Consider the following 9549-nt stretch of genomic DNA (forward strand, 5'->3'; position numbering starts at 1 on the left):
CCCTAATTTCATTGTAAATAATTAACAAACAATTATATTTCATTTTGCATTATATCATGAGAGTCTATTAATCATTTTGACCACTTAATCATTCAGCAACTACCAAACAACCCCTAAATATTCTCTAGAAACACAAACCTCTAATAAAAATAAAAGTTATATGATATTACCAAACATTTTATAAAAATTAAATTGGCATTAAATTTTTAAAAAAATTTAATAATATAAAAGAAACATAATTTCATTTCGATTACTATTTTTAAGAACATATATTTTTTTCTAAAATTCATCACAAAAAAATAAATACAACCATTTTATTTTTTATTAAAATTTATCTATTTTTTTACTTTAATTTAAATCTTCTTATATTATTTATATTAAAAAAACATTTATCGGTATCCAATATAATGCTATTATTATACACTTCCAAAATCAGGACCGTTCGATAGAATCTATTCAAAGATAGACGAACTAAGTGATAACACGTGTCAGTAAGACGCAACCACAGCCGTTTGATTAGATCCTCAAGTGAATACGCATAGGGGATTGTGACAGGTACGCTATTTCTACACGGCTTTTCCGATAATGCACATATATACGACCAAATACATAACCCATCATTGTCTTAATGCTTTAGCCCCCCTATACTTTTGTTTTATTCTAACTTTAGTCCCTTTCCTTTCAATTTTGCCCATAAAGACTCCTTTGTTCATTTGACTTTTACTTGGTGCTCATTGTCTTTTCTTGAGATGATGCTATTTACTTACACTTCTTAATGACCAATGTGTTGACTGAGTCAACCACCAATTTTTCACCGGCTTAGGTGGGCAATGTTTACCTAAACTGCTTTTATCAGTAAACAGGTGCTACAAAATATCTGGTAAACAACTATTTTTAATTAGCACTTACTTAAAGGGAACTTATTATGTAGAACATGATAAAAGTATGTAGAAAGTCAATCGATTCAATTGGAACCAACCGATCATAGTTGGATATCTAAATGTAATTTGATCATTTATAAATGTTGTAGCATTTATAAAAATGGGTTTTAAGAGGGGTAAATATGCAAATCAGGTGAAGTAGGAGGGTGGTTAATAAAAAATATAACGGCATGCCTAAATGGAGAGATACATCCAAAAATGAGTCACGAGGATGTATCTGCCACCTCCCATCACTCACCCCTTCTCTCTCTGTAGTCTGTATATAATAACTCTTTCATAAACTGGTTAGCCCACAAAGATTGAAAGAAGATGGCTACAGAAGTCGTGGTTCTGCAACATGGTTCGATCGATGGAACCCAGGTGGTGAACCACAGTTGCTGCAAAGGACCAGGTTATGCCACACCGCTTGACGCCATGGCTGGACCCAGAGAGACTCTCATTTATGTAACTTGTGTCTACACAGGTACCTAATTCTTTCTCCGATCTGATCATTAAGTTCGTTTTAAGTAATTTGTTCTGATGTGATTGAATTTGAACTCAGTTACTTTGCTTAATTGGTGAACTCAAATTCCCCTAAAACAACTCTATATATATATATATATATATATATATATATATATATATATATATATATATCTGTATCTATAATCTATATGCATGTGTGTGTATTGATGGATCGATTTGTCCTCGTTCTGATAACAATTATTATGTTACGATGTTAATTTGGAAATTTCAGGATCGTGATTGATCTGGGGTTTATGTGAAACTGAAAATTGGGATTTTTTTGGGAATTTGAACTTAATCGAAAGTTCAACATCTAGAAAGCATTCATGGATGCTAATGGGGTGAGAAAAGATGGATTGATTTAGGGAAATTGATCAAATTCACCGATAATCTTTGCATTTTAGCCTTAACTTTTTAATGTTTGAACCAAAATAGCCTAAGATTTTGCAAACGCCCATTCCGCAAGTTGTGAAATGTACTTTTTATGAATAAAATATGATTCTAGTGAGCCATTTCGCAAGCCACCATGCCCATTTCGTAAGCTGTCGTGCCAGTGCCATGTTCGCAAGCTGACCCGACCCGACCAGAATCATATTTAATTCAGAAAAGGTACATTTATCAAGTTGCAAGATGGATACTTACGAAATCTGGGCTATTTTGGTTCAACCATGAAAAAGTTGGCTAACAAGTGAAGATGTTCATACAAAACAGAATTTGTTCATCCCTTTTGATTTATTTTTCTGGTTTCTCTTTGGGTGGTTGTGTGTGTTGCAGTTTGATTAGAAATTAGTGAGTGTTTATAAATTGGGAATATTTGTCTTTGTTATTGGAATAACATAGGAACAGGAAAGGAGAAGCCAGATTTTCTGGGAACAGTGGATGTGGATCCAACCTCAAAAACTTACTCAAAAGTCATCCACAGGCTGCCTATGCCTCATGTAGGTGATGAATTGCATCATTCTGGTTGGAATGCTTGCAGTTCTTGCTATGGTGATTCAGCCGCTTCTCGTCGTTTTCTTGTTCTTCCAGCTCTTGTGTATGTATCTGCAACCACAAACAAAAAAACACGCGAGTTTTTAGTTATGAAGTTTCTTATGTCTTCATAGAAACAGCCGCTCTACTCTTTGGGTAGAGGTCAGGTCTGCATACATCTTACCTTCCCTTGACCCCACCTCAGGTGGGATGTATTGGATTCGTTTGGTTTGGTTTGGTTTAAGTTTCTTATCTTGTGTTTCTGTTTTGTTTTCCAGGTCTGGTCGAATATATGCTGTCGACACACAAAAGGATCCACGGGCTCCCACTTTTCATAAAGCGGTTGAGCCTAGTGATATCTCAAGCAAAACTGGACTCGCATATCCCCACACCGCTCATTGTCTTGCTTCTGGTGAGATTATGGTTTCATGCCTTGGAGACAAAGAAGGAAAGGCCGAGGGAAATGGGTTTCTTCTGCTTGACTCGGACTTCAATGTTAAAGGAAGGTAACTACATACCAAACATGATATAACAGCTAGTTTATCAGCCAACAGCTAGCTTTTCAGTCACTAGCTAACTTAGATGCATTTTAAACATGCATATTTAGAGGTAATACATGGTACTATATAATATCTGCTTATATATTGTAGGTGGGAGAAACCTGGGCATAGTCCATTGTTCGGCTATGATTATTGGTACCAACCTCGACACAAGACCATGATCAGTACATCATGGGGTGCCCCGGCTGCTTTTACTCAAGGATTCAACTTGCAGCATGTTTCAGATGGTTTATATGGTCGTCATTTGCATATCTATAGCTGGCCTGATGGTGAACTAAAACAAACAATTGATCTAGGCCCTGATGGACTTCTGCCATTAGAGGTGAGTGCCACAAAATTTGAATGGATAAAGAATGCTTGATAGATTACCAATTAGTATAAGGGTCTGTTTGTTAGCAGCTTAATAAGCTTAAACGGATTCACAGCTTATTCGACATGACTATTTGGTAGTGGTTTAATGATATAAAAAGTGGCTTATTCAGAAAGTCAAGTTTTTTCCAAACATGCTCTTCCCAGTTAAAAAGTATGCTCATTCCATCTATGAACAAACTCTCTCAAACAAAAACCTTCACAACCTATACAGATAAATTAATCCACACAAACAACTTTATTCATACAGGACTTAATGGAAAACCAACTAAACATCCCCTAACACTTGTATATATATACATATATATTTATGAATCCATGTTTATTCAATTATGAACAGATAAGGTTTTTGCACGACCCGACTAAAGATACAGGGTTTGTTGGATGTGCGTTAAGCAGCAACATGGTGCGGTTTTTCAAGACTTCAGATGGATCTTGGAGCCATGAGGTGCAAAATTCTTTCCTCTTTAAGTCTTGAATCCTTTGATTTGATTGGTGGGATATATTGGAGGTGGTGGGATATACCAGATGTCAGGTTTACGTACATCTCACCCCCTCCAGACCATACATTCAGGTGGGATATATTAGGTTTGTTTGCTTTGGTTGGGTTTACTGATAATAAACTGTATAACATTTATAGGTGGCAATAAAAGTGAAACCAGTAAAGGTTCAAAACTGGATTCTACCAGAAATGCCTGGGCTTATCACAGATTTCCTAATTTCTCTTGATGACCAATATCTCTACTTTGTGAACTGGTTACATGGAGATATCAGACAGTATGATATCAAGGATCCCAAGAATCCTATTTTGGTAGGCCAAGTTTGGGTGGGTGGGTTGTTTCAGAAAGGAAGCCCAGTGGTTGTCGAGAACGAAGATGGTACAACTTATCAGGTTGACGTTCCCCAAGTGAAGGTACGTACGTATACATATGTGTTTTTGTATAAAGAACCTTCCTTTTTATAGAAAGATTGTCTTTTAGCTAAAAGAACCTATCTTTTTATGAAAAGATTGTCTCTTTTAGCTAAAAAAACCTTTCTTATTACGGAAAGATCGTTGGATTGAAATCTTTACGGTTGTTTGATTAAGGGGCATCGGCTGATAGGAGGACCACAGATGATTCAACTAAGCTTAGACGGTAAGCGGTTATATGTTACAAACTCTTTATTTAGCAAATGGGATAAGCAGTTCTATCCAGAGGTTGTAGAGAAAGGATCTCACATGTTGCAGATTGATGTTGATACTGAGAAAGGTGGACTTTGTATTAACCCTGATTTCTATGTTGACTTTGGAGCTGAACCTGATGGACCTTGCTTGGCTCATGAAATGAGATATCCAGGTGGTGACTGCACTTCAGACATATGGATTTAAACCTACCGCAAATTTGAACAATATAGTTTAGATTAATACAACTGTCAACTGTTTTGAGGGTTATGTATGTATATGTATAATTTGCAAGAAAGTGTTCCTTAAAGTTTTATATTTATAAAGTGTGCAGTGATGAAGAATATACAGTTATGATTTGGATCTTGAAGATAATCATATGATACTTAATAATCATGGGAAAAGATATTGATGCATGTGAAATAAGTTTATGTTCAGCTTATCCATCCAACCTAAACACAGTGATTCTAAAGTCCTTCATGTGTAAAGTTTCCATTTTGATTCTTATATTTTATAAGAAATGGATTAAAGAATAATTTCACAATAAATGTGAAAATGATATAATTTTAAAGTTTAATAATTTTTTATAGCCATTTTTCACCGTGGATGTTTCCTCTTAGTCAATTTTCTTCCAAAATAATGAAAACGTGTAGAGGTTTGTAATTGATAGGTTTACAATCTACGAACGCGTCAAAGTGTAAAAAGATAAGAGTTTTTAAACCTGGTACATAATTATAGGGATTAAATATGTAAATTAGTTAAAAGTATGCAAAAATATGTCAGACAATATGTGTTTTTCTAAATTTACATATTTGGTCCCCATAATTTTGGACTTAGTTTATAAACTTCTTTTTTTTCTTACAACTTTGATCCCTTTACAAATCACGACTAGCCAATTACAGACTTATGACTATTTTCATCATTTTAGAAGAGAAATAACTAAGAGTGAAACCATTCGATCAAAATGAATATTTTAATTAATTTCCCATTTTTATCAACTAAATGATAATTCCATATTTTTTAAATAATTTTATCATCATTTTCCTTCATGATCATTCATATTTCACCTTGATTATGTTTTCATCCCTCTTTTTAAAAAGTCATTTCAATTTTTTTACTTTTAATTACATATATTTTAAGCAATATGATAAAAAAAAAGTACGATAAACATTTTATTTGTAAGAGCCGGCATAGCACCTGTGAAAGCATTGCCTTGTGACCGAACTTGATTAAGTTGGGTCATAAAAGAGATCACATCAAGCGTACCTGAAAGACCATGAAACTTGATTAAGTTGGTTGCGGTGAGGTTGTCGCCGAAGATTCTGCAAGTTGGGGAAACTGTCGATGATGGAACCCATTATGTTGGCATTGCAGGCTTGGAATGTTTGCAAATTGCTGCTCTGAGTGAGATTGTTAGAAAGAAGCCATAAAAACATATCTTGTTTTATTCTATTAAATACAGCAATAATATTACTTAGATGGAAAAGACAAGAGGATTGCTCAAATTATAATCAATCCAACACTAAACTTGAAACCATTTGTATTTCCATAAATGTGTCTAAGTGATGGATACAATTGCAAACAAGCAACAAAAGTTTAACCAAATAACAAACATCTTTCCTTCATGCTCTTCTTTCCTTTGAAAATACTTTTTCTTCAATCTTGCTGGCAAATGTCACCTTTGGCCTCAACAACCTCTGTTACATCATAAAACCAATCAATCAATGTCTCCCCTTTCCTTTTTCTAACTATTTTTTTTATTAAATAAAATATTGCATACCATGCTTCTACAGTGAATGCTCACATCCTCGTTCATTTGTGCCAACCGTGCTCTTGCTACTTCTTCCTTGTACAAAGCTTTTTCACACACTTCTTTCAACTGAAGCACAAATATGACACAAATCTCAAAACCTTTATTCATCAAATATTTATCTACATATATACACCCATTAGCATTTGGGGGTTGGGTTTCGGTAAAAATAAAAGTTATGGTGAGGGCAATTCTCAGAAATATAACAAGTTTCTAAGCCATATAGCAAGTATAGTACTGGAGACTCAAGCCTTCCAGTTCACTTAAGGCATAAATTATAAAATGATTAAATGATGAAGGGATCGGGTACCTGTTCTTCCTTGAGAGTAGCAAAATAATTAGAATCACTGGCAGTTCTTTCTAGAATGTTCCTGAGATGTGCCAAGTCCTTGATCAGCTCTAATGCAACCTCTTCAGCATCATGCATCTGATTTCTAGAGAACTCGAAGGATCTTTCGGCATGTAGACGGAATGATGTGCAATTCAGACAGTTGCAGGTCCCTCTGCACCCTCGTGGAGTTCTCTTCAGGATTCCATTTCTGAAATTTTCCCCTTCGATTCCTGGAGATTTTAGTGGTACAATCTGTGTTGAAGATTGGTGTGTGATTTCATTGACTGTATTCTGCTTCTCTTCACTGTTACTATTCCTTATCCTCATGAAATCATTAGTAGTATCAATACTATGTTCAGTACCTATGTTGGACAACGTTTCTAGCCTAGTTGTAGAACACAGTGATATAGCCTTAGAAGTTGGTTCTTCAACACATTCCGAATTACTTTTGGGCAATTCTTGTTCCAATTTGATGGAACTGTCAAATTTAACTGCTTCGGCTTGTAACTTCACATCCAACTGAGAAGTTGATCTACTGCACTCCATATCTGTCTCGTCAATATCCATAACAATCTCACTCGAAACTAGACCATCTGTCTTAATTCTATCACATGATGCATCAATTGGAATCAACGTAGACGTAGGAGAATCTGATTTCTCATCTGCAGTACTTGGTTGTCCAGAGTTACCATTTGTTTTAGAGTCTTCCATACTAATTCTTTGACTAAAGAGCATTGGCTGTTGTTTTTGCTCCATAGCCTTCCCAAGTTTTAAGGATTGATTGGCCTTTGAGGCGCCTATCAGAAAGCACAAACAGAAGTTAAGCTAGAAACTATTGTCTGCTACAGAAATGAACAAACCAGTAATACCAGAAACTTCTTAAGTAGGGAAATAAATTATTCGTTTATATGAAATATTACATGAATCATCTCTGGAAACACTCATCAAGAATGGAAGCAATCTTCTATGACTAAAGGAGGTTGGCATTTGCAGTTCCTTCATTCTAGAACATGGTTTAAGTACCTAATAATGAATAAGAAACCCACATAGAAGGAGATTAGCCATCACCACTCATAGTTGTACATCCAAATCAGAATTGTAGAAGGAAAAAAATCATGATATCGGTAGCTACTATATTAGAAACAATGGAGGCTGACAACATTACCAGCTTAGATGCTGAGATAGAATCATTGCCTTCGTTGCTGCAGTTCCTTACAGTGCCAGCATCTGTTGGCTTTACAAGCACACCACAGCTTTTATCAATTTTGGGCTTACAGTAGATATCTGAATCAGGTGGTGTCGTCTGCTCGGGCTCCTCTAATGTGTGGTTGAAAACATCTTCATGGCTTTTCTGCCCCACATCAGGCGATCCAGAGCTCTCAATGGTCCTGATTGAATTAGGATTCACACTGTTTGAATATTGTTTTTCACTATTTTTCACATTATTAAATGCACCATCTGCCAATTTGCTACAATCAGACACTGCATCAATCTCCTGGTCTTTACAGGCGGCCTTGTTTGGGGACATGTTACTTGATTTCTGAACCTTTTCAGGCAATGTCGCCTCAACTATCTCAAAATTTGGAGAATCTGCCATTAAAATCGAGAGTTAAGAAAAATTGGTGAGGATAGCTCATAGCACATGCGGTCTACGGATAGGAAAATATATAGAAGCAGTTGAGTTGCATACGTACCATCTTTTCCAAAGTCCTTTAGATAAGGGAGCAACCTTCTATAGCTAAACGAGCTTGGACTTTTGAATACCCTCCTTCTGCCACGCAAACTTGTTGCCTGTCATTTCAATTCCATATGATATATAGAAAAAATTAATCTCGTTTATATAAGTGTTAATCATATTTTTCAACTTCAGTCAGAGTGATGCATCAACATTGACGTTCAACCGAATAGCAAAATATATATAATTAAGCACACACTGCCTCGATATAGCAACAATTGATTCAATCGCATCAATAAGATGTAAGCACGAAAATTAGCAAACAAGAAAAAAATTAATGCAGTTTTCATTGCATTTTTTAGAAGGTATAAGTTATGTGTCTCTTACCGAGTATTGGCTCTTGCTCATTGAACCTTTGGCATCTATGATTTCGTTGGCAACAGAAATCATACCATTCTTTTCTCCAACCTCCTTGTTTTGGTCAGGTTCTGCGATTGTTGGTGTCATCTGAACAAACTCATCAACTTCCATGACATTGCTCTCCCTAATCGAATAAATATCCGCAACATTTTCCGATCTAGCTTTCAGATCGTTGACAACAGAGTCAGAAACCCCCAACTCACTACAAACAGCATCACCTTCAGAAGACAACACGTTAAATTTTCCACTGTTAGACTCACGAACATCGAGATCAGCTTCCAAACCGACTGTGCCAACACCAACAACCTCATCCGAAATCGTGGTGGGAGAAAATACCCTCCTCGCACGAAGATCCTTCACCGATACTTGATTTGTAATTTGATCACTTGTAGCTTCCGATGCTTTTTGGCTTACTAATGATTTAGGTGTAGTTCTCCGCAACTGGATAACATTACGGTTTCGAACGGAATCGGCTCGAGCGTAACCAGATCGGTGTCGGTGGAGATAAATCTGCTCCTTACTTCGAGTAAAGATGCCACCAATTGGATCAGATTTCGATGGATGTTGCTTCCGCTTCCGAGATCGGAGACCTGTTTCCATTGCAAATTCTTCTTCTCGACTGGTTTTTTTTCTGCGTTAGGGTTTCTTCTGGCGGAGAGGGAGGGAGGGAGGCGACTGAAGAAGGGTGAAATCCGGCGGGAATACTACAAAATATGTAAGCACATCAGAAATCTAGCGCGAAAAATGTCGGTCCGTTTTGGCGGGAAATCCATTTCTGCTGAAAAAACTTTCACAGTGTGACAAT

General features: G+C 36.2%; 2 protein-coding genes across 3 annotated transcripts; one reads left to right on the forward strand and one right to left on the reverse strand.

Moving 5' to 3' along the window:
• Positions 1–1151: 1151 nt before the first annotated feature.
• Positions 1152–4865, forward strand: LOC112521098 (selenium-binding protein 1-like). 2 transcript variants are annotated; one of them, XM_025129774.1, is made up of 7 exons: positions 1152–1404; positions 2286–2481; positions 2696–2923; positions 3068–3299; positions 3687–3794; positions 3987–4259; positions 4434–4865. In XM_025129774.1, exons 1-7 carry the CDS (start codon positions 1251–1253, stop codon positions 4713–4715), a joined length of 1473 nt encoding a protein of 490 aa, XP_024985542.1. In that variant the 5' UTR covers positions 1152–1250; the 3' UTR covers positions 4716–4865. The 2 variants fall into 2 exon arrangements, with proteins under 2 accessions (XP_024985542.1, XP_024985543.1); XM_025129775.1 differs by having other exon boundaries at positions 1201–1404; positions 2292–2481.
• Positions 4866–6033: 1168 nt separating this feature from the next.
• Positions 6034–9344, reverse strand: LOC112520895. Its single transcript, XM_025129519.1, has 7 exons — positions 8712–9344; positions 8344–8440; positions 7815–8239; positions 7570–7672; positions 6629–7446; positions 6289–6387; positions 6034–6205 (listed from the first exon to the last, which is right to left on the reverse strand). Exons 1-7 carry the CDS (start codon positions 9342–9344, stop codon positions 6131–6133), a joined length of 2250 nt encoding a protein of 749 aa, XP_024985287.1. The 3' UTR covers positions 6034–6130.
• Positions 9345–9549: the final 205 nt, after the last annotated feature.

The sequence above is a fragment of the Cynara cardunculus genome (genome assembly GCF_001531365.2).
Source record: "Cynara cardunculus var. scolymus isolate 2C chromosome LG 11, CcrdV1, whole genome shotgun sequence".
Classification (NCBI taxonomy): Eukaryota; Viridiplantae; Streptophyta; class Magnoliopsida; order Asterales; family Asteraceae; genus Cynara; species Cynara cardunculus.

Bases quoted from the DNA above. Each gene is read 5' to 3' on its own strand.
- LOC112521098 (XM_025129774.1), top strand. From the start codon at position 1,251: ATGGCTACAGAAGTCGTGGTTCTGCAACATGGTTCGATCGATGGAACC. The intron at 1,405-2,285 runs GTACCTAATTCT...GGAATAACATAG, and splicing joins TGTAACTTGTGTCTACACAG to GAACAGGAAAGGAGAAGCCA. The intron at 3,795-3,986 runs GTGCAAAATTCT...TAACATTTATAG, and splicing joins ATGGATCTTGGAGCCATGAG to GTGGCAATAAAAGTGAAACC.
- LOC112520895 (XM_025129519.1), bottom strand. From the start codon at position 9,344: ATGGAAACAGGTCTCCGATCTCGGAAGCGGAAGCAACATCCATCGAAA. The intron at 8,240-8,343 runs GTACGTATGCAA...TTTTAATGGCAG, and splicing joins AAAGGACTTTGGAAAAGATG to ATTCTCCAAATTTTGAGATA. The intron at 6,206-6,288 runs GTATGCAATATT...ATGATGTAACAG, and splicing joins GCATTCACTGTAGAAGCATG to AGGTTGTTGAGGCCAAAGGT.